The sequence below is a fragment of the Ananas comosus genome, linkage group 7 (genome assembly GCF_001540865.1).
Source record: "Ananas comosus cultivar F153 linkage group 7, ASM154086v1, whole genome shotgun sequence".
In the NCBI taxonomy this organism is placed as follows: Eukaryota; Viridiplantae; Streptophyta; class Magnoliopsida; order Poales; family Bromeliaceae; genus Ananas; species Ananas comosus.
Genome location: NC_033627.1, coordinates 2,635,847 through 2,658,846, shown reverse-complemented (window position 1 = coordinate 2,658,846; position 23,000 = coordinate 2,635,847). Strand labels below are relative to the sequence as shown.

Below are 23,000 nucleotides of genomic sequence, written 5' to 3'. Positions count from 1 at the left end.
TATCTCCTTATATTTTTTCTTAAAACAATTAAAAATTCTCTTCACCCAGCTTAGAACAAGAATTTTTTAAACTATTTTTATATAACTATAATAAAGTTTTAAAAATTATGAAATTCATTAATGATCTATATAAAAATTATTGATTATATAAAAACATCACGATCTGAATTATTTTTTAAAAAATAAATTATTTATTTTAAACATCTTACATGCATTATAAGCACACTTTGCTAGTCTTTTCTTAAATTATGAGAATTAATATCGTCAAAGCTAGATTTTATACTACGCGAGTAAATATATTATATCTTGTTTTGATTTTATTTTATTGTACTTTGACTATGGATAGGCAATATTAATTCCCTTCTTAGAAAGTACAGCTCGTAAAAATGGAAGTGCCGTACCTCACTCTTAGGCGGCGATTGAGATTTGACGACTATTTGAGACGATGAATGGGATGAAAGACAGTTCAGACACGCGGCTCATGGCTAAGGCCAGACAATGACTTGTTAGCGCCTGACAGTTGAGAGAGGTGTGATACGGGATTTGCTTAAAACTATCAGGAGGCTACCTCTCTCGACGTAGGCGAGAACACCACACGATGAATTTGCTCTATATGACGAACACTAGTTAACACAACCGTGCGGAAGGCCGAGAGTGCCAAACTGTAGTAGCAAATGACCACAAAATGTTGAAAAACTTGCTCTTGTTGAATGTTGTATAGAAGAAACATGCAAACGACTACCTCGAGGGATCTAACAATATCAACAAGTCATTAACCCCCATCCAGTACTTACTACGCACAGCTTACAGCTTGCAGCAGCAGTGCCGCCCCCATGTCGCGCAGGCTATCACCTGCAACTGCAACCTCTCAGCGGCAGCAACGGTCACGCCGCGAGAAGGGTAGCCTCTTTAGAAGCCATCAACAGCGACAGATAATAAAGGAGTCATTTTGTATTAGGAAAGATCCAGCGGCCTAGCTACTTATACACTCACCTTCGGTGAATAAGTGCGGCATTTCATCAGAGTCCACAATGAGATTACAAACAACACAAGGCCAATGTTATTCCATTCTCACCCTCCCCCCACCCTGGACAACCATTAATAATCTGAGTCTATTTTCATACAAGAGAGGTTGTTGGTACCTATTTGTACAGATTATCAGATTCTCGCCCTCACCCTGCGGCCGCTGGTGTCCCCACCATCCGAGAGCTGGGCCCACACGCTCTGGCTCTTGCCGCCGCTGCTGCATTCCTCCTCACACCCGGCAACCGTCCTCAGAAGCTCCGACTGCAGTGAGGGACAATTCTCTTTGAGAAACTCAAAGCCATCAGACCGTATTACAGCTGCAGAGAAATAAGGGACATAACGGTATCTGAAACGTCACGAAGTCTAAGGAACTGACAGAGACGGCTTAAACAATATCCGGAAGTAAAAAAGAAAGGAAGTTATTAGAAAAGCAATTCATGGGTAATTAAATGTCAAATGGACAAATTGAAAGCAAACACATTAACAGATGATCCAACTGTTTAACCGCAAAGCCTATAGTCTGCGGTATTTCGACTAATTGAGACTGGATTTAAATAACAACCCATGTTCCAAGTTCCAAGACCATCCACAAGAACACCGACACCAACACGAACACCCACCCACCCACGTCCGCACGCGCACCACACGCAAAAAGCTCCTTCGGATCATGATCCAAGTAAGGCACGCATATCCAAGCACAATAAAAGAGCTTACTCATAATAATGTTAATTCAGAAAGAAGAGGCGAAAACATGAATTCGAATTGCCTCCAGAAAAACAAGTGCAGTCTAATTCTCCAACAATAAAGATAAAATTAAAACAACTCATGCAAAACGGAAAGGCAATGATAGTAATTCCTCAAAGAGTGGTTCTCAGAAAAAGCTAGAGTATTATATCAGCTTAAATAACAACAAATGAATAGTGAAAAAAAAAAGGAAAAAAAAAGGATATGGCAAACCTAGAAAATCCAACAAATTAGTAAAGGCATCTGGGGTCAAAGCCAACTAAAAAAAATCTCTATTCTCTAAAATAATCTACTGAAGCAAGCATTCTCAACTTGTTTTGACACTAACATAACACCATATTTCCTAATTTCTATTACATATACAGGACCTAGCACAAAAATGAGTTTCTATATTTAATTGACTTTGGTATACTACAAAATTTACTTGGAAAAATCAGTAATATTGTATGAATTTTGAGCTTATGATAGCTAGTCAAACTTCTAAAGTGCAGATATGAAAGATAAAAAGTTAGTACCTGAAAGGTTTTCGGCAGCAAATTTTAGGCAAACTGCCTTAAGTTCCATGGCATGATGACGATCCGCCAATGCAAGAGTGCTCGCAACAGAATTTACAGATATATCCTTGCACAAGTAAGATTCGCACAATAACCTAAGCCTTCCCAAGTCATATTTATCTGCAGCTGCCAATAATTTTGCAGCCAAAGTATCAGAAATAGACGAAACAGAACTTGATGCAGCCAAGACATAATCATCAACCAGAGTATCTCTGTAGATAAAGTGTAGCATCGCCTGCAAAATGCAATGAATTAGCAAAATAGGGCTTTTATATACATACACTAGCAAATCATCAAGTTAAATATATATGCCTGTAAAATCAGAATTTTTATGTAATACCAATCAAAAGTGTATTTTTCTTGCAAAAACGCCTACTTCTTCAAATGGAAGTATCCAATGCATGCAGGAGATTTGACTTTGTATCAGACCAAGTTTTAAAGAGGACACTTCTAGTAATATAAGAGAATATATGTAAGAAATTAATTCTCAAAGGGCATGTATAAATATTCAGATTTCACAGTGGAATATATGTAAAGAACTCAAGAAAAATTATTTCCAAGAAAAGGCAATCAGAGCAACACAACCAAAGCAGAAGGAAATGAAGTTCCTCACCTTGAAGACCTCTGGTTCCATATCAGGAATAGTAATCTCATCCTTCTCATCATTTAACCCCTCAAAAAACTCAGCTCTAAATATAGGAGATCGAGCAGCCAACACCAACTTATGGGCATGAAATTTCTCCCCGGCCACATTAAAAACAATGTCTGAACCTTCCTGATTCTCCAGAAGCATACCAAAATGCAATCCTATATCAGAATCAGGGACCTGTATTGAGTGTGGTCTGGAATAATCTGTAGCTGACACCACGACACCAACAGTACAGTTTATCTTCAAGCAGTCATCTTTAAGAAAATCTGATGTCTCAAGAGCGGTCCTCCTGAAGAAGCGTTTATAACCCCTAAAGAGACCCATCAGGAGCAACATAAATTTAATGTGAAAAGGTACAGTATAAATGAGAAAAGTGAATCTACTTAAAAACTCACAAGATTAAAGGAACATGAGAGACAAGCTTGGTTTTGAAGCACCCAAAGCATACTTTGGTGCCCAGTTTAATAAGGTATTTCTTCATACTGACGATTATTGAAACTCAGCAAGTATTTTCTACTTCAAAAGGTTGCGGGACAATGGAATCAAAAGAAAATATTGCAACCTTCTTTCAAGATTCTAAGAACAAAATTTTCCAGTTCCTTTAAAAAGGCAAGAGTTACAACAAGAGTAATAGTTCAAAAGCAATGGAAACTCTCAAATATGATTTAGAAGTTTAAATACAAGAAACAGTTGAGCGCGTTCCAACAACTACAACAACATTGCCCAATAAGAATGGCTGCATTGACAAGCTATTGGTTGCACTAACAAACTAGCTTAAAGAAATTTAATAAAGCACAACAAAAACTGAGTGCCCTAAAAGACTAAATCAGAACAATTGATTGACAGCTTTTAATACATAACCTAAAAAATTGAAGATGTCCTACTATGATGTACCATCCTTACATTTAAAAATCATTGTGGATAAAATAACATAAAAATTCTCAGAACCTGGTGTGGCAGAGACATGAAATATGATGGGATTCTATAAATCTACCATTATATAAAGCCTACCATCTAAGATATATTATTAGAGTCCAAAAATGAAATCAAGATTAACTATATAGCTAAAACCAGTTGAAAGTCGTCCGCACGCCTATATTAAAAGCACTGACAACCATATTAGTAATGCAAGATCCCATGTTTAACCCCTTATCTCAGTCCATAACATTCCTATATTTCCATCATTAAGAAACACTCAGACTCTCCGGTCAACCTGACTATATTTCATAATCCACAAGGAACATCCTTTTAGAATAAGAAATCAAAAAGAACTAGAGAAGAATATTTAAGTTTCTTTTTATAGTTCGTAAAGATTTTAGCACTGCGAACTAAACCTCATCATCCCATAAAATAATCAAGCTATGAAACATTAAATCAGGGCTCATCTACCGTTGCTCTATCAAATTTCAAGGTCTATCTCATACATATGTAAAAAAGGTATAGAAAAGAGCATTAACGTTCCTCATCGATCAATTAAAGAAATATAACAAGAAAATCACCTAATTCTTGCACAGGGGAGAGAAAACAACTAGCACTCTATCACGTTCCAAAGCAAAGGTCATAAATATGTGTGTGTGTGTGTGTGTGTGAGAGAGAGAGAGAGAGAGAGAGAAGAACATTGCTCATCTATCAAATTAACGAATCCAACAAGCGAATAGCACAACTCAGGGCTCATCATCAATCAATTCAAGAAAATCCAAGAGAGAGAGAAGAACATTGCTCATCTATCAAATTAACGAATCCAACAAGCGAATCGCACAACTCAGGGCTCATCATCAATCAATTCAAGAAAATCCAACAATCGAATCAACCGATTCTTCACAGGGAGGGATCTCGATCGCCTTACCACATGCTCCCGCGGTACTTGAGCGTGTAAGGCCCGCTCTCGAGCGAGCGATCGAAGTGGCTGTGCACCTTGTGCTTCCCCTTCCCGCTCTGGTCGAGGAGCGTAAGCTCGAAGAGCGCGCGCACGTCGGTCCCCTCGCTCGCGAGGGCGATGAACACGGAGACGTACGCGGAGTTGTCCTCGGGGTTCTTCCCGTCGGGGTAGAAGTAGATCGCCCACTGGTACCCTCCCACGGTGAAGTTGTCGCTGGCGATGTGCTTCCCCACGCCCATCCCCTTCGCCAAGGAGTACCCCTGGATCACGAAGCGGTGGGATCCGTTCACCGTCTCCGTCACCGAGCGGGAGCTCGTCGGGGAGGCCGAGAGGTCCCGCGCCGCCGCCGCCGCCGCCGCCGCCCCCACCCCGCCGGGAGGCGGCGGGGGGACGATCTCCGGGATCATCTCGTGAGTCAGCGCGGCGGCGATCGGCGGAGCGATCGGGGTAGGCGGTGGTGGCGGTGAGGACGATGGGGGTTCGGATTGAGAAATTAGGGTTTCGTCGGGAATTGGGGGGGATTTGGGGAACTAAGGTGAGATTAGGGATCGGAGGATGTCGGTTTCGCCGCTTGCGGGGAGAAAGAGAGAACTCGAACGCAGTAGGTCTATCGGGGGTTCGCTTCTTTCCCTCTTACTTTTTCTTCTTTTATTATTATATTATTATTATTATTTCCTTTTATCTTTTCGGTCCATGTTTGAATTAATCACAACCGTAGATCACTTGACCTTCAAAATATCCTCTTTTTTTTTTTTTATACATTGCTTTTTGGTTATTAGGATTTTTGCGCACAAGCATTTAATACTAGTCCTTGTTGTCATGTTACGTAATATATATTTTTAAAAATTGCTGATCCAAAAGTACTAATCTCAACATAATATACGATATAAAAATTTTCAATTGGTTCACATATGCAGGGTTCATCGAATGAAGCGGTGTTGAGTACGAACTTGGTACACTTTTTAGTCTCGATTATTAAGGTCCATACACCCGTATTCAACTATCTTGGTTAATTTTGCAAAAAATAATTTCGTTATTTCGTTTATAAGGTGCTAGGTGAACAATAAGATAGGTAACACAACTAATTCAAACACAGAACTATGTGATTATTTATTACCGTTATTAGACCCTTTTTTTTATGTAAAGGGGTAACATTTTTACGCAGTTACAAATTTGGTGTGACAAGTTTACAATTTGTAGCTAAAATTTGACCCAAAAAAAAGGACTTAGAATAAGTCCAATACAGCAAAAATATTCACCTCAGAATGTAGTTACAAGGCCTATACCTAGCTCTTCTGCTAGTTCATCCCATAATGGAAGGAGAGTTAATACAACAAGAAATATGGCAATAGCTAAGGCAGTTTTTCGCCATGTTCCGGCCTCGGACACGTCGTTTAAGCAGGGTTTCTCTGGTGATCTCTGAGAGAAAATAAGTTTTGATCAAAAATTGATAGTAAGAAATATGAAGGAAAAAGTTTGTTATAATACCAATTTACTCCATTTTACTCCATTTTACCTGGCATATTAGAACGTATAATCCCCAGGGAAGCGATAACGGCCCCCCAAGCTATAGAAGGAAATAAAAAGGAGCATTATTAGGTTGTTTATGTGAAGTTAAAATATTGGAATATAAGAAATAAAACCTGTCTATAGTTTTATTATTGAGACAACTCTGAGAAAGGAAATTTAGTGGCATACAACTACAGAAACTTTCAGAGCATGCTGAAAAGTTCTTCAAATGGCCACCTTGGCTGAGCATTTTTAATTGAACGTAAGTATGGAAAATGTCATTGATCATAGAAGAATTAATGTAAGAAGCCATGTATATATTAATGGGTTCCAAATGAACTGAAATATGTTTCCTAGTATTTTCCAAGGAATAAAACACCATTCGGAATTTCATTTCATATTTCATTGAACTGTGGTTATTTCAAAGGAAAATGACATGGTGAGATCAGAACCTAGTCAAAAAGAGCCTTTTGAGCATTCCATCCACAAGTTCACCACTCAGCTCAAAAAGTTGGTGTGATGCTCAAAATTGGAGAACAAAAGAGTTTGTAATTGCTGGCCTGTGTAACAGATCTATTGGAGTTGCCTTACCAACTGTCACCCACAGTTTCTTAAAGAATTTGCTGGAAACCAGCAAATTCTAATGGAACCAAAGACAGCACCATGTGGGATCCTCCACAGACCAGGATGTAGTAAATTCCTAATTAGACTTATCTGTCGAGTTGTTTTGGTTCTAAATTCTGAGATGAAATAATTAGTTCTACTTCAAACCAACCAACAGCTTTTGAGATCCACTGATGGATCAATGCTGTATACCAAAGTTGCAAAGGAAGAAGTTATAAAGAATTCGTGCTCCACAATTATACCAAGTTAAATAAAATAAGAAAATCACATTAGATGATGCAGCAGTTTCTAAAAAAGAAAAGATAGGTGTTAAATGTATATACCACTCCAAGTCCAAGCAAAGAGTATGTTGTCAAGCCAAACCCAATCAAGAAATTCTTCCCAAAGGCACCCTGTTACAGGTTAGAGGTTACAACATTATCAGAACAAAAATCAATCTTAAATGTTGAGGGAGAAGCACAGTATAGAGGCAGAAGCAACTAAAATCATGAATTTTTAAAAGTAGCAATCTGCCTAGTTGTACTCAGACCCACATTGTATAATGCACCTTTGGTGAATTTAAATGGACCCATATGATAGGGTTGATTGACTACACAAATAATTGTACAGTGATAGGGCAATCAATAAGCAAATAACTTGCCCTATCAAGGAGGTTACCTTTAATACTTTGGATTTGTGAATGAGAAATAAAAGTTGCCTATCTTCTAATATTGCACATATGCATGACTTGTACCTGTACAGCTCTTCCACCATCAAGGCATCCAACAGGAAGCATATTAAATGCAGAAGTCGTCAAACCGCACCTGAAATATGAAACTAGCAATAAGCATTATTACATATATTATATAAATTCACGGAAAAGAAAATGTGAGATACATCACCAGCCAGCAATCACGAGTGGATGGATTGAAACAGTAGCAGCATGCATAGCTCTGCAAGTCAACGCAAGTCAGACACCAGAAAAGGCATCAGCAATCAGATAGAAAACATAAAGTATTTGTGTTCTCAAAACAGAATAAGAGTAAGATTTTAGAAACATAATAGAATCTGAATATAGTCAACAAAGTCATGATTTATGAATGTAAATATCATCGGGAGAAATGGTGCTCTGCTAGCAATCAGAAATTGATTATGGTTATTCTAGCTAACTTCTACATCTTGCCGATGATTTAGATATAGTAATCAGTTTTCTTTTAATTTCGTAACAACTAAGTATGATCAATGAACAGATAATTTGGTTCACCAAGATACTAAGGGAAGAAACGCACGTGTAACCAAGTGCAGCCCTGCTAATGAGGCCAAGCAGCAACGAGCCTTGGAAGAGCAGACTAGGGACTTGCACTAAATCTCCAGCAGCAGCTGGGTTCAATGAAAGCAGCAAGCCAACACAAAACATCAAGAAGGAAAGTGCAGCACCAGCAAAAGGACCAGCCATTGAGATGTCGACCATTGCCCTTCGATCAGGAAGAATAGATTTGAACTACACGAGTTAATAACAATAATGAGAACATGTGCTTAAGAAAATACAAAGATTACATACTAGACATGCAATGCAATCATGTCACAGCATTGAGAATAAGCAACTACAGACATACAAACCATTAGCTTGGGTGCCAAAAGCAGGTTAAGAAATTTGACATTTGCAAACCAATTATTCCTAGCATTGAGAAAAGCATCTACAGAAAGATATAAATCATTAGCTTGGGTGCCAAAAGCAGGATCAAAATTGCATGTTCCAACTTCTAGCCTCACAGAACTACTTAAGTTATGATTAATACAGTGAAATATCCAAAGCAGTGTGACAATGATTACAGGTACAAAAAAAAACACATGTGAAAATTGTAGAGCTAGGGCTTGGAGGATCAAGAAGACTTGGATAAAAATAGAAATAAAGAACAGTAGCCTAGTGTGGTCAAAGTTTCTCCCTTGATGGGAACATACATAGAAATATCACTAATTAAACCAATAAATGTAAGCTTGAGTTAAGTACAACAACAATAAAGTAGCTTGCCTGAGTGATTGCACCAAAGCTGCCAAGGGTTATGTTAGGAATGAAGTACGGGATACTCAGCTTCACTTTACTGGGAAATGCTGCTAGAAAATGTCCAACCTCCTGTAAAAGGAAATGTTAGAAAAATGCATAAAAAAGAATGAACATGTCGTAAGAAATATAAATTTTAAATAATGTACATATCAATGAAAAGTGGTACCTAGATATGGCCGGATTACATATATGACATTTGTAGAAGTTTATAATAATTGAATATGAGATAACCTATTGCAAAAATTCACCCTTGTAATGTGTTGCCAAAGAAAATGAATCACCTAATGCGAAGTGAGTTGGAATATTATTTTCGGAGTGGTTCCAATTTCTGAATTCTGACCAGAAAAGTGTATAGATAACATATGCGGAATGCATTAAGTATTTTGTATTACATGGAATAGCTGGACGCCCAAAACACCATATGCTAGCGGTAAAGCAGATTCCACAAATGGGAATAAGAGCTGCATATCAGGAGGTTCTGTAGCATTTGGATCAGTGAAGTACTTCACTACTTCAGGAGGAAGACTGTTTATCTGTTCAAAATATCATGTTATTATTTTCCAACAGGTAAAATAAAGTAATTAGAATGGATCAAAACCAAATGAAAATAGCATACCTGAGATGCAATTCCTAGTTCTACACAAGACCCAATAGTTAGGAGGAATAGAAGCAATGAAATAACATATTGCCAAAGAGTAGTAGGCCCCGGCTCAGAGACCTCTTTTCGCAGCAAACCAAAACTGACACGTGGGCCACCACGTGGGTCAGGGCCCTCTGAGTTGGGCTCCTCTACCATGAACAGGTTGTATTTATCGCCTGTAACTTCATGAAGCTGCTGCTGAAGTTTGGCGAAAACATCCTCCCTCTTCCCACGCAAGTTACCAAGAAAGAGAATTCCTTCACCAAGGTCACCGAATGGCTCTTCTTTAGTGACCCAAAAAGTTGAGTAGCCAAAGAGCTTTTCTTTTATAAGCTTGACGTCAGAAGGATCTACCTTCTCAGGTCCTAGGAGTTCCATTAGCCTTATTGAATCAACTTGAAAGCTACTGTACAGTGGTCCATCCGAGGATATGCCTGGGGTCTGAAGAGGATAAATAAGGTTGGGAAATATGTTAATGAAGAAGTTTAGGGGAGTCATCTACATGACTATACAATGAATTTTCAGATGCTGCAAACTACCAAAAATTCTTTGGTTTCACTCTTTCCTTTGTACTGGTCACGGGCCATCCACATATGTTTTATATACAAAACTCATGCTATTTGTCGGAAAAGTCTACTTAAATTTTCTTTCTGTTGAGGGAAATTATGAAGTTACATGAATAGTGTGCTTAATTTTTTTTTTAAAAAAATTACATAGCATTGCAATAAATACAAACTGATAATCTTTAAGGGCATGATATATGATCAATCTAACACAAGTTGCTGCGTTAAACAATGAGGATCTTATATTGAATATAATGCTCACTACAGAGTACAAAGTACAAAAGCTCAAATGATAGGAAAAGTAATCAACAAAGGAGATATCTAAGAAAAGCTAAAATGAACAAGGATCGCGCAGTACCCTAGATGAAACAGACGCACGGGTTCGCTCCGAGCTCGAATCATCACCACCCACCCTCTTCTCCCCCTCTTCCGCTGGCTTTGTGGACGGCCCCGCCCCATTCTCCTCCCCCTCTTCGTTCCCATTGATCGAGAAGCACCGAAACCCCTCCCGGCGCCTCCCCAACCTCCAATTGCCCAATCTCTCCTTACAAACTACGCACAAATCCCTCGAACCCCTCCGCGAAACAACCGAATCCCTCAATCGGAAGCTCCCGAGGTGGGGTAGTTGGCGGAATCGGAAGCTCGGATTGAGGAGAGAGGAGCTGGGGAGAGTTCCCATGGATCGATAGTGAAAGCTTCAAAGGTTTAGAGTACGAAACCCTACGTTTCGATCGGATCGGAATTAGGGTTTTAGGAGTCGCTGTGGATAGGGAGTAGAGTGGCGGTAGAGGAGGAGGAGAGGTATCATCGCGGAGAATCGTATCCGCTGCTTCAGGGACTGCGTGTAGTGGTTTTGGGTTTTAAGACCGCGGGGGTTAGAAGATAGGGTCGCTGGACCACCGAAATTCCGGTGTACGTCCTGTTCTGTTGTGTTCTGCGTTTTTCTGACCGTCGGATTGGACCGTTGATGGTCGGACTCTGGAGCAAAAGCTATGGGCCGGCCCATCCGTATTTATTTTTTATTTATATTATTTTTATATATACTATTATGTATACCTCACCACCTCTGTATATATATTTATATATTATTCCTTTTAAATTTACCACAAGATAATATTTCTTTCTTATTGAGTATAGACTCTATTCTTGGCTCAAGCTTTTCTCATTCTTTGCTTGAGCCTAATTAATTGAGTTTTTTTTTTTTCTTGAATTGAATCCAATCATACTTCAGCATTAGACCAAATTGTTCCTCTTTCTTTTTCTTCGACTGTTACATTCATCGTCAAGATAAATCTCATCCTTTATCATCGGTTTTTTCATCGCAATTTATTTTTCTTTTGTCATTGATTTTTTTATTTTTTTTTAATTAATTATCCGTCGCATCACATCGAGTGAGCATGAGGGAAGATATGGAGTGACACGTGTCATCATATATTAGGTGCAGGCGGTGCACCATAAATTATACCAAAATATCATAACTTCAATTAATTAATAAACTAAAAATTTATAATTTGCAGTAATGATTACTCACTTTTCCCTTATTTTTTTGGTTTCGTGCTCAAACTTTTCTTTCTCTTTCAATTAAATATCTATCATTGCAAATGCAAAGTTTTCTTATAATTAATCATTCTTTTATCAAAAAAAAATAATGAAAATAAATATGATAAGCGGGGGATCTGAAATTCTGAGTGCAATATTTTATTATTTAATACTTTTTTAAATCCGGATCGAAAAGTAATCCAACAACTCGGAGATGGTCGAGTCGGATTAGGGCTAGTAAAATCGAATTCAACTCGAGACCACGCTTTCGCCCCGAAGTATGCGTTAGAAGCAACCCAGCGGCTTCCGCATCCTCCCCGTTCTCCGCGCTGCGTCTCTGGTTTGTTTTCAATTTCTTCGGCATCGTCGTCCCCAAATCCGAGCTACGTGGGCGAGAGCGGTGAAGGAGCGTCGTCTCCTACTACTCTACGATTCTCCCTCCTCCTCATAAGTGCGCGGAAGCTTCCGTGATCTCATCAAATTTTGGGCGTTCTCGGATCCTTTTTCCGGATTAGGGTTCTGATCCGGCGCATTGGGGCGAAAAGAAGTTGGAATTTTTGTTGGTTTTTTGACAGCTGATTGTTTTCGAAAGGCGCGATTTTTATGGTAAAAAGTTGATCTTTTTTGACGACAATGCCGCCGATAGTATCGTCGTCGAAGGCCCTAGCGAGGTTGTTATCCGGTAAACATCGCGCTTTGGATTTTGGGAAGGGATTGGGATTGTTGGGGAATTGTGGCGAAAACAAGCGGCAGCTTGGGCGATTGTCGCAAACTCGGATCTCGAGCACCATTGCTCGTGTCGGCAATTCGTCCGTGGGCGGATTGGTTGGTACCTTTAGGGATCCGGCGTCGTCGATTGGTTATTTGCAAAGGAACGCGCAAACGAGGCGATTCCTCGGCTGGGGTGATGGAGAGGAGGGAGGTGTTCTTTCGAAGGTTTACGAGGAGAGGCGGGTGATGGGGTATGTTAGATGTTAATTTAGGCCCATAAAAGTTTTTTTCCTTTTGCGCCTTTTAGAGATACTTGCGTTTGTGATTTTGCTTGTAAATTAGATTAACAATGCTAATACAGTAGTACCATGTCCAGTTTTAGGATCCTTAGGTATGTAACTAACTAATGCAGTTATTCTCTTTACTTGTGAATAACACTCATAGAACCTATCAATTTAAGCACATCTACCAGCTAGAATGCATCTTTTGTTCTAATAAGTTGGTTTGCATCTAATAGTTATTTTGCCTTTGTAGCATTTGAATTGAGATGTGGAACATTTTATACTTCTCTGCTGATATGGATATGCCTTACATATAAACTTCCACATTGTCTTACGTTATCAACTACTAAATAGGATGTAGGTTTTGTTTTTGGTGTGTAGAGTAAATTCTAATTAATAGTGCAACCACCAGGTACTCTCCAGAGCAACTTTTTGCAGTTGTTGCTGCTGTCGATCTATATGAGGATTTCGTGCCATGGTGCCAGCGCTCCAAGATAATTAGGCACCACGACGACGGCTCATTTGATGCTGAATTGGAAATTGGTTTCAAATTCCTTGTTGAGAGTTACATCTCGCATGTTGAATTGGAAAAACCGAGGTATATTAAGGTAATTAAACTCTTCTGAGCTCTTTGGGCTTAGTAGCGGCGATCTATGATCAGATCTTTTTCATGTTTTTTTAATTTCAATAATAAGCGGATGTTGTTCAATAATTTTGCAGCATGTACAACTCCTATTCTCCGACCTCACTGCTAGAACTCACTTTAACATATTTCTTCAATGCAACAGTAGACTTCCTTTAGTCTTCTGTTAGCATTGAGCGTTGATTGTATCTTGTTGATCTCATCACATCCTTACACCTAATGAACTATCCATCTTTCACCCTAAATTTTGCTTCAGTAATAATCTTTTCAGTGACCCATCTACTTCGACTTTTAGAATTATTTGTTCCTGTGTCTGTCTTCTGTCTGCTTAATGTAGTACATCATAATCTTATTTTTTGTGTCCATTCTCACATGATTGGATGGCTAAAGAGGTTCATATCCTGAACTGTATATGCATAATGTAACCTTGTTTTGGTTAATTTTGGCTGACAAGGAGTATGATAAAAATTGTTTATTTTGGCCCAGTAGCCATGCATCATTTATGTTATATTGCCTTTGACTTGGTTTAGTTGTTTTTATTAGATCTTATTGTTGTGAGAAAAATAATATTCTTTTGACATGGTGTTTAGTATACATTGTTCCATGCATTTATATATGCATGCTAATATTCTCTTCCTATCATCTGAGTAGTAGTCCTAAGTGGCATGCATTGACTTATACATGCATCATGGGGTTTGTGTGGGTGTATTGATCTTCTACACTTTATCATCATTATTAATTTTGAACCTTTGTGACATTTATTTCCCTTTTCAATCATTTTGAGTATGGTTTTATGCTTAGAAATACCTAGAGCAAGTTTCTCTAGAAAAAATGTGAATGCACTTAAAATGCCAGCTAAATGCAGAACTTATCAATTAATCAGGGTTGTTTGGACTAAGTCTACCTTATAACTCAGTAATTGATCAGACACATAGTTCTATTGTTTTAGATCGATAAGATTTTTGTACAATTCAAAATGTTTGCTTGGACCGTCTGAGCCTCTGGTTAGAAGTTTTTTACCGGCCATAGAGTAAAACATGCTAGCTTACGAACTTCTTTGATTTCGCGAAGTTTTTTCCTGTGACCTGCAAAATTTTTTCAAGTGAGTAGCGGCTTTGACATGAAAAAGTTAAGGATAACTATATTATCTCAAGAAACTTATTCCACTTATGACAAGTATTTCCCAATACACAATATATCAAAGGCCATGTGATCAAATTGGAGATCCCCAGGCTAAGCATGGCAGTTATATAGGCTTATATTAAACTGGAAATAGGTTCAGAAGTTGATAACATCATTATTGATGTTTGAGAATGTTTTTACTTGCATGACATGTACATGTACATGTTTGGCATCCAAATGAAGGTTTTCCCTTTTTCTCTGTTTTGAATACGCCAGCCTGGATTTTTTTTTTCCTATTATTGATGGTTAAGTTACATTTATCTTGTTCCACTATTTTTATGTCAACTGTTAGCGCCAAATTGTTGTTGAATATGCTGCGACTAATCAATACATATGAATTGTCTTGCATGCAGACGACTGCATCAGAAAGCAATATTTTTGACCATTTGATTAATATTTGGGAATTTAATCCTGGTCCTGTGCCTGGAACTTGCGACCTTTACTTCCTGGTGGATTTTAAGTTCCAGTCACCGCTATATCGCCAGGTACATAATTTTTTCTCCCCCTCTCTGCTGATATTTGAGTTCCTATATGAGAAAATCTTATTGTTTGTCTTTGGAGTGTAAACAATCACTTGTGACCAGTTTCTGCCCATGTGAACAGCCTCCAGCCTAAGCTTTTTTATTGGACTTGAAATACTTTCTTGAAGAGTATATCCCAAAGTTATGAAAAACGTAGCTTACTGTATAATTCATTTTCTCATCTAATTATTTAGTTTGTAAGTTTTTGCGGCAGCTACTTAACTAGTTGCTGCGTTTTCTTTTGTTTATCTGCTGGTTTATCGCTGCCCTAGTAAGTTGAGAAAGCCTTAGTTGGCCATCAGGCTCTAGACATCATTTGAAAGAAATTTTTTGTGGTTGTCAGCGTAAAGGGAGATTCTGCAAGGTTAAACTATATGTTTTGTTTGCTCTGTTAAACTTAAGAAGCATTAACGGACTCGTCCGTTTGCTCACTCACCCTTGTTGTGTGATTGTATTTTATCACCTCTGACTTTGATGGTGGCTTCTGTTGGCAGGTGGCATCAATGTTCTTCAAGGAAGTTGTGTCCCGACTAGTTAGTTCGTTCAGTGAACGATGCCATCGAATCTATGGTCCGCCGGTCACTGTTCTCGAGAGAACATACGGACAAAGCAGATAGTTCCTCTGGTCCAAGATTAAGTTAATAGAAGCCGATTGCTTCCAAAGTATGACTGATAGATAGGTGCTTTTTTCTTTTGGCATTGAACATTCTGGGGAAGGCTCAGACGAGCTTCATTGTCCCCAAATGAATATGATTCCTCACGAATCAAAATTTTTCGGAGGCCATGGATGTTCTTATATGAGTTACTTATATTTGGATATTCAAAGTACAAAGTACAAATATGGTGGCTATATTTATCTTATGCGAGCAGCTAGGGGTGTGTCTGTTACTCCCAAAGTCGGATCGAAATCTAACCCAAGTTCGTGTTTGGATCTTAGGATCTTGAATCCAATGGGACTGCTTTTAGATTACTAAACTTATTCTCACCCAAGTACCTTGTGCAGTAGAAATAAAAGCTTTAAATTGGAGTTTTTGTTCTGAGAGTTCAAATGTTGTTCCAATTTCAATTTCATTTATGCCAAACGTTGATTGTTATTTCTCTGATGGACACTTTATGTTAAGAAGGAAGCGAAGACTCTGAAAAATGACTAAGTTTAGGGTCCAAACCTAGGAAATAGGGTTTGGCATGGTTAAGAGAGGGTGGTTACCCAAATTCAGTGCAACCACAACTTCTTTTTCCATATTTTAGGCTACTAAAGCTTTTTAAGACTTTTGAGTAGAACTGGAGCGGGTGATGTGAGAAGTTACAAGAACTCGACTTCGCGATTACTGTGGACAATGTAGCCACTCTCAGTTGTATCTTGGTTCTGCGCCCGACGTCCGTTTCGAAATCGTAAAGCTCCGTGAGTTGAGTTTCGGGCCCGACTTTGCTTCAATCAAACATGTCCTAATCTAAGTGAGATGGCAAAAGTTATGAAAAAAAAGGAATTTTCGTATTTGGTATCGTGTTTTCTCGATGCTTTGTGAGCTAGTAGGTATCCGAATTGTTACTCTATATGAGTTTTTGATATGAAGGATCATTAATAAGGCATTGACTATATGCACATTAGGTAACCATGATCATATTTCTACATACCTATAGCTTGAAAATGACAACAGTTGAGAGAGTTATTAATTCAGTAGAAAACAGAAGGAAATAAACCTCCTGTATTTCTATGATTACATGTGGTAACGAGTGAACCAGAAAAAGCATAGATATTGGGCAAATCACATGCAAGGTTTTTACGAAATTAGACTACGCAATAATGTTAAGCAAATCATATGGGAGTACGAGAGAGATGCGTAGGAATGGAAGAGACCCTATAATGAGTATTTTATATAGAGTGGTCCTAATTATTCCTACATTCACTATATTCTGTTCAAGTAATTAAATCTAAACCACTTCTTCTTATGAAGTTTTTTAAAAAAAGGGGAAAAAAAAAAAAAGCTGGGCTAATTGCTTAGTTTTGAAGAAAAAAACTAAACAATAATTCATTATAATTCAATTTTAAGAGGAAAAATCCATGTATGCCTACATGGAGATTTTGGATTGTTTTTCTAGCGCATGGAATGACAGTTATAACACTGCTCCCTTAAAACATTAAGATTTTTTTTATAGCAATAATAAAGATATACATTTATTAAGCAATGTGATATATATATATAGAGTTGGACTGGGCTACTATTAGTAGTAAAATCTTATTGTTGCTACCAGTTTTTTAGCCTTTGGATCAACTCTTTTCATTATTTCTAACCATTGGATTAAATACTATAACCCAGTGGGGACCAATCAACCCTAGGGGGACCACTCAACTCTAACCGACTAATATCATCTTGATTCTACAATTTTTCATCCAGGGGTTAAAAACTTGATAGCAAAAAGAGCGTTTTACTATTAATAGTATTCCAGTCTAATTCTATATATATATATATATATATATATATATATAGAGTTTGACTGGGCTACTATCGGTATAAGTAAACTGCTCGGTTTACTTATTGATTTGTTTTTGATGATAGAGCTTCCAAATCGACGATCGGTATCGTTGAATATGATCTAGACCATTTAAATTATCTAGACATCAAATTTCATGATTTTTTGGCATCACTAATTGAACGATCAAAGGTCACAAAATCTATAATTTTAATGGCCGATATGGTGCATTTGCTCGTTTAATGATATAGAAGAGTTCAAATCAACTAAATTTTTGTTAAAAAATTCTTTAAACTATTTAAAATAAGATCTAGACTCTAAATCTCAAATATAAAAATTGTATCATCACTTTTTGAAGGATATTCATTTCCAGCCATTCATTTTTCTGTTCACTTGATGGACAAGAGAACAATATCGAAAATGTGTGAAATTTGATTTTCAGATAGTTTAAATAGTTTAGATCATGTTTAATGGCGCCGATCATTAATTTGGAAGCTCTATCATCGAAAACAAATCGGTAGTAAACCGANATATATATATATATATGCCTTTCTAAAGTTTCATGTTCTCCAAAGTTGCTAATAATTGCACAGATGGCAATTTAAATCAGTTAAAATGTTGAATTAAAGTTCATTGCAGGGGCATATTTGAGAGCAGATACACAATTGCTTAATTAGAAGGTAGTTGAGTACAAATGCACACTTTATGAAGATACACAGTTATAAATATGTGTATATTGTTCTTTAAGAGATATATAACTTACTTTTATTTAAAATGTACTTTAAAAAAAAATTTGTATATCAACAAATTGGAAAAAGAAATTGTGTGTACAAACACAGTTCTCTCCCTTCATTTTTTTTCTCTGATTTAATTTGAATTAGTAAGGTTTTTGCATGATGACAAAAGGCTACAAGTAAACCCCCAAAAGATTTGCTTATATGCATATCCATGCACCATACCTTTGGCTCCCTTTTAGATTTACTAAACCAATAAGAGATCTTCTTTTCAGATTTTTATTGTCAAATAAAGCTGCACTAGAAAGACCATTTTACCCACTCATTAGAATTGGCAATGAACAACATTGTAAGGGCAAAAGAGCCTTTCAATAATCTGGGGAAAATGTTTGCAAATTACCAATCCACTTCTATTTAAGGAGCCCATTGAGTAGGATTCTTCTTTGTGGTGTGGCTCCACAGTGTTGATTTGTGTTATTATAGGTTATTGTTCATAATATGTCATGTGTTCACTTTCCTTTCATTAAGCTCACATGAGAATTTCCCTCAGCAAAATTAACTACTTATTAAGCATTATAGCTATCAATAAAGTTTCTAACTTGTTCATCTTATTGTTCCAAAAATTTCTTGCATTTGACCACTTTTTGTTACAGAAAATGTCTTATAACCAAACTCAAAGTCGAGGAGCTCAGATAAGCGAAAGAGACATCCAATTCTCGAGAATCGCTGCGCAGCAATGCTGCTTCTTCGGTTTGTGCCCGAGGCCTCGCCTTCGCTGGACTCCTGAGCTCCACGATCGGTTCGTCGTTGCTGTTGCGCGGCTCGGAGGTCCAAATGGTTTGTAGTTTTCACTTATTTTTGCGGCATTTAGTTCTTTCCAGTTCAGTAGCTAATTGTATATAATATCTAGCTATTTTTTTCCCTTGCATTAATACAAAAAAATTGTTCACACCAATAGATACTTGACCTTTACGGATATATTATTTGTAGGTGATTGTTTTTCTTTTCGACAAACCGGTCCATGTAAAACTGTGAAAAAGATTGATTCATGCGTGCACCTCTTCCGAATAGTTTTCCTTTTTTAAAAAATTTTTTATGCAAAGTTTTTAAGGTCACCACAAATCCTACTCTTCTTAAAACCAGTTTCTTTATACACTAAAACTTCGAAGTTTCTAATGTAAAGGGTAAGTGAAATTTATATATCTCTTCACTTCCATAAATACAAGTTTATTTATCTCTTTAATTCGATGCGCAGAAGCAAAGCCTACAGCTATAAAGCAGTCGATGGAAGCAATGGGAGTTCATGGCCTTACTCTTCGCCATGTGAAGAGCCATCTCCAAGTATGTATAATTCATTATCTCAATACCTTAATCTCTCTCTCTCTCTCTCTCTTTCTAAATATTATGCAATTTATTTTGTTCACCTTGTTACTTGATGCATATACATGCACATGAGACTTAATAAATGTGCACATTATTACTCATCCTAACACAACTATTTGGAAACTAGAATTATATGTAATATTTTCTTTTTGGTCATTTAGAAGTACAGGGCTAACAATAAGTTGAGCAAAGAAAAGGAAGAAGAGCAATACAAGGAAGGTAAATTAGTCTTCTTCTTCTTTTTTTTTTGTTTTTAAAACTTATATCAAAGTTGCATCAATATCTGGGACATGCATCTTAAAAATTTTCCCTATATTATTGTACCTAATAGGACTTAACAATGAAGAACATTCTCATAGTCCGGCGCCGAATCCTCACTGCAGCAGGTAAAATGGCATAATTGTTTCAAAGTTTTTCTTATGATGAATGCTGTAACATGTATATATATCTACTTATTTACACATTATCACTCCAAGAAATTTGAATTCTTAATTAGTAAATGATTTTGCAGTGGTGTATGTATGTTATTAGATTGTTATTTTTATTAATCTTTTTTATTTGTCCCCGTCGTCGTCGGTCTAAATCTTTCTAAATCTTCCAAACTTGAATAAATGATAAAATGAAAGAAAGATGAAAAATGCAGGAGCCCTGAACTTTACTGTGAACCAGCAAGTCATCAGATAGAGAATTGCACAACATTCCAAAATGAAATTGAGGTATAATATTCGTAACAATTTATTTTTTTGAGAGAAAAAAATACAGTTACAACTGGTTAAAGATACTAAATCGATGAATTTACGCGGATAGAAGTATAAAAATCCTAACTTCTGGATGTTTGGGGTGTTTTTTGTTTTTTATCAGCAAGCTGAGAAGAATGTGGAAATGCTGAAGGATGCTCATGACAGATACATGGACTCGTTACTCGAGCGCGCGTACACCGCAGCTGCTTCAGAATTTTTCGACTCATAAGTTTCTAACTTAAACCTAAATGAATTTAATCCTTCCTGGGTTAAATATTGCATCAAACTTATCTTTCATTCAAATAACTCCAAGTATTAGACATTGTGTGATCTTATTTCAAACAGTGATGATTGCTCTTGATAATGATTTCTATATCCTCTTTTCATAATAGGCTTCTAAGTTTTGATATCGATTCGCCATTGGCAAATCAAAGATATCATTCTAAATAAGAAATTGAAAATATGTTGCAAGTAGTTTAAACATTCTTTTTTATGAAAATGATGTAGAGGTTATATTTGCTTATTCTATGGTCATTTTGTATCATTCTTATTGTCCATAGAGAAGCAATATGCTGTGAAACTACTGTTTTTCTAAGCCTATATGACACAAATACAATCATGTAATTTTTTTCATAACACATCCTTAGAAAAACCATAATGAACTCAAGCAACAACAAAAAAAAAAAAAGGAGATGAATCTACAAGGCAAATGTGAGCAGCTAAATTTGTCAATGTTGCAAGATATGTGGACTAAAGTTGTCTATTAACTTATACTGTATTACAGGTATGCCTAATTTGAAAGAGATATGATGAGATGCAGTAAATAAATTGCATATAAATGCATAGTATTTACTGCTTTTTGGTTGCAATAAATGTGCCAAACTTGTACTGCTCAAAAGTGTTTTATTTTTTAGCCATACACCATGTAAATTCTGTTTGTTTGTTTTTTTTTTTTTTTTTGAAAGGGTTAATTGTATACAGCTCCCTGCATACATATAAAATAGCAAATATATTCAAAGTTTAACTTTTTATATTTATTCATGCAAAAGTCCTGACGTTTTTATATATACACCCGCTGTTAGGATGCGTTAGAAAAATATAATTAACCATAGGTAAAATACTTAATCCTGATTAGTGAATGAGGTAAATTGATTTTTTTACCCTTTTATATTATTTATGATGATAGAAAAAGAAGAAGATGACCATTGGAGAATTTTGGAAGAATATTTCTGCATAATTCTAACTGTTCGGACTTTTGGAGGGACATATTTATGACAGTATAAACTTTAATGGTAACAAACCAGAGAGGTAAATATAAATATCACTGAACTTTTACAGTAATAAATATAAAAAATTAAACTTTGTAGAATTATATTTGCTATGATATGCTTATATGAGCAGTACGAAATTAACTTTTTTTGAAAATAATGGTTGAGATAGAATAGAATATGACTTTAGGAGTAAGTAGGTAACATACTATTGTGGCATGGAAAGTATTTAGGTATATATGTTTTGTTCCATAGGACCCATATATAGGTATTAGAGATTTTTCACATACCAACAACAATAATTGAAATTCAAATTACATCCAAACTGTGAATTTAATTTGAAAACAACATACGAAACTTAATTTTGAATCAAATTCAACTTTTCTTAAATATAAAATACAAACTCAAAATAAAACTTTCATCAACATTCAAAATTCCATTTGAAATAAAAAAAAATTAATATTTGATTTTAAGATCAAAAGTAACATTTAGATTCAATTTAAAAGTTGAATTGAAATTTTAAAATCGTCGATATTGAATTCAAAAATCAAATTTAAATTCAATTACTCAACAGATTGCTATTATCTAATAGAATTAAATTTAAAATTTAAAATTCATAGGGCAGTAATAAATTTGGTATATGCTACTAATTTCAAATTGATAATCTATCCAGCAAATTATTCTATGTAAAATTTAACGATAATTTTCATTAATTAACGGTTAGATTTTAATATCTACAGTGTAGATCAATATTATCCATATGCTAAAAGATAGGTGTAAATTATAGTGAAATTGTAAAATATGGCCGTGTTTAGGGGTAGCAATCCAGTTTGTTGTTCGCGAGCCAGTTCTTGTTTGATTCAAAATGAGCTCAAGATCGAATCGTTCGTTTAATAAATGAGCCAAGTACGAGTTGAAATTTTCAGCTTTTTTAATAAATGAGTCGAGCACGAGCTGGAATCAGCCAGCTCATGTTCGGCTCGATAATAAATATTTATATATAAAAATAAATAATAATATATGTATATAATATAAATTTTTATTATTTAATTTTTAGTCCAACCTAAATATAAAATTCAACTCAAATATAAAATAGTTCATTTATATATAAAATTTTAATCATTATATTAAAATATAACAAATAAGATTTTATATATTTATTATATATATATATATATATATATTTTTTAATTTTTATTCATAAGCTGGTTCGTGTTCTCGTGTTTGGCTTAGTAATAAATGAGCCCAACATAAATAAAATTTTTCGACTCGATATTAAAATAAGTTAGCTCGT

The 23,000-nt window shown here is 36.2% G+C and overlaps 4 protein-coding genes across 7 annotated transcripts; 2 read left to right on the top strand and 2 right to left on the bottom strand.

Annotated features, from left to right (window-relative positions):
• LOC109712936 (BTB/POZ and MATH domain-containing protein 4-like) lies at positions 689–5,498 on the bottom strand. Of its 3 annotated transcripts, none has more exons than XM_020236757.1 (4): positions 4,820–5,497; positions 2,938–3,283; positions 2,286–2,559; positions 689–1,287 (listed from the first exon to the last, which is right to left on the bottom strand). In XM_020236757.1, exons 1-4 carry the CDS (start codon positions 5,257–5,259, stop codon positions 1,256–1,258), a joined length of 1,092 nt encoding a protein of 363 aa, XP_020092346.1. In that variant the 5' UTR covers positions 5,260–5,497; the 3' UTR covers positions 689–1,255. The 3 variants fall into 3 exon arrangements, with proteins under 3 accessions (XP_020092346.1, XP_020092343.1, XP_020092345.1); XM_020236754.1 differs by having other exon boundaries at positions 934–1,343; XM_020236756.1 differs by lacking the exon at positions 689–1,287 and adding an exon at positions 1,446–1,684 and having other exon boundaries at positions 4,820–5,498.
• Positions 5,935–11,093, bottom strand: LOC109713041 (probable zinc metalloprotease EGY1, chloroplastic). The gene is made up of 10 exons (XM_020236965.1): positions 10,591–11,093; positions 9,646–10,110; positions 9,422–9,562; positions 8,997–9,098; positions 8,254–8,465; positions 7,867–7,917; positions 7,719–7,788; positions 7,309–7,377; positions 6,369–6,419; positions 5,935–6,271 (listed from the first exon to the last, which is right to left on the bottom strand). The coding sequence occupies exons 1-10, from the start codon at positions 10,909–10,911 to the stop codon at positions 6,113–6,115; spliced, it is 1,641 nt and encodes a 546-aa protein (XP_020092554.1). The 5' UTR covers positions 10,912–11,093; the 3' UTR covers positions 5,935–6,112.
• LOC109713486 (coenzyme Q-binding protein COQ10 homolog, mitochondrial) lies at positions 11,819–16,141 on the top strand. Its single transcript, XM_020237595.1, has 4 exons — positions 11,819–12,733; positions 13,176–13,371; positions 14,942–15,073; positions 15,604–16,141. The coding sequence occupies exons 1-4, from the start codon at positions 12,405–12,407 to the stop codon at positions 15,724–15,726; spliced, it is 780 nt and encodes a 259-aa protein (XP_020093184.1). The 5' UTR covers positions 11,819–12,404; the 3' UTR covers positions 15,727–16,141.
• Positions 18,769–21,066, top strand: LOC109713407 (myb family transcription factor PHL11-like). Of its 2 annotated transcripts, XM_020237469.1 has the most exons (7): positions 18,769–18,798; positions 18,969–19,152; positions 19,571–19,656; positions 19,860–19,917; positions 20,030–20,084; positions 20,342–20,414; positions 20,560–21,066. In XM_020237469.1, exons 2-7 carry the CDS (start codon positions 18,972–18,974, stop codon positions 20,665–20,667), a joined length of 561 nt encoding a protein of 186 aa, XP_020093058.1. In that variant the 5' UTR covers positions 18,769–18,798; positions 18,969–18,971; the 3' UTR covers positions 20,668–21,066. The 2 variants fall into 2 exon arrangements, with proteins under 2 accessions (XP_020093058.1, XP_020093057.1); XM_020237468.1 differs by lacking the exon at positions 18,769–18,798 and having other exon boundaries at positions 18,811–19,152.

What these genes read in the sequence shown, in the direction of transcription:
- LOC109712936 (XM_020236754.1), bottom strand. Translation starts at nt 5,259, where the DNA reads ATGATCCCGGAGATCGTCCCCCCGCCGCCTCCCGGCGGGGTGGGGGCG. An exon ending in AAGTACCGCGGGAGCATGTG is followed by an intron (nt 3,284 to 4,819) that starts GTAAGGCGATCG and finishes GGGTCTCTTTAG; the next exon opens with GGGTTATAAACGCTTCTTCA. An exon ending in TGCTGCCGAAAACCTTTCAG is followed by an intron (nt 1,344 to 2,285) that starts GTACTAACTTTT and finishes ATTTCTCTGCAG; the next exon opens with CTGTAATACGGTCTGATGGC.
- LOC109713041 (XM_020236965.1), bottom strand. Translation starts at nt 10,911, where the DNA reads ATGGGAACTCTCCCCAGCTCCTCTCTCCTCAATCCGAGCTTCCGATTC. An exon ending in ATGGTGGAAGAGCTGTACAG is followed by an intron (nt 7,378 to 7,718) that starts GTACAAGTCATG and finishes AACCTGTAACAG; the next exon opens with GGTGCCTTTGGGAAGAATTT. An exon ending in CTTTGCTTGGACTTGGAGTG is followed by an intron (nt 6,420 to 7,308) that starts GTATATACATTT and finishes TTCCTTCTATAG; the next exon opens with CTTGGGGGGCCGTTATCGCT.
- LOC109713486 (XM_020237595.1), top strand. Translation starts at nt 12,405, where the DNA reads ATGCCGCCGATAGTATCGTCGTCGAAGGCCCTAGCGAGGTTGTTATCC. An exon ending in GAGGAGAGGCGGGTGATGGG is followed by an intron (nt 12,734 to 13,175) that starts GTATGTTAGATG and finishes TGCAACCACCAG; the next exon opens with GTACTCTCCAGAGCAACTTT. An exon ending in AGTCACCGCTATATCGCCAG is followed by an intron (nt 15,074 to 15,603) that starts GTACATAATTTT and finishes TTCTGTTGGCAG; the next exon opens with GTGGCATCAATGTTCTTCAA.
- LOC109713407 (XM_020237468.1), top strand. Translation starts at nt 18,849, where the DNA reads ATGAGAATTTCCCTCAGCAAAATTAACTACTTATTAAGCATTATAGCT. An exon ending in ATGTGAAGAGCCATCTCCAA is followed by an intron (nt 19,657 to 19,859) that starts GTATGTATAATT and finishes TTGGTCATTTAG; the next exon opens with AAGTACAGGGCTAACAATAA. An exon ending in AGAAGAGCAATACAAGGAAG is followed by an intron (nt 19,918 to 20,029) that starts GTAAATTAGTCT and finishes TGTACCTAATAG; the next exon opens with GACTTAACAATGAAGAACAT.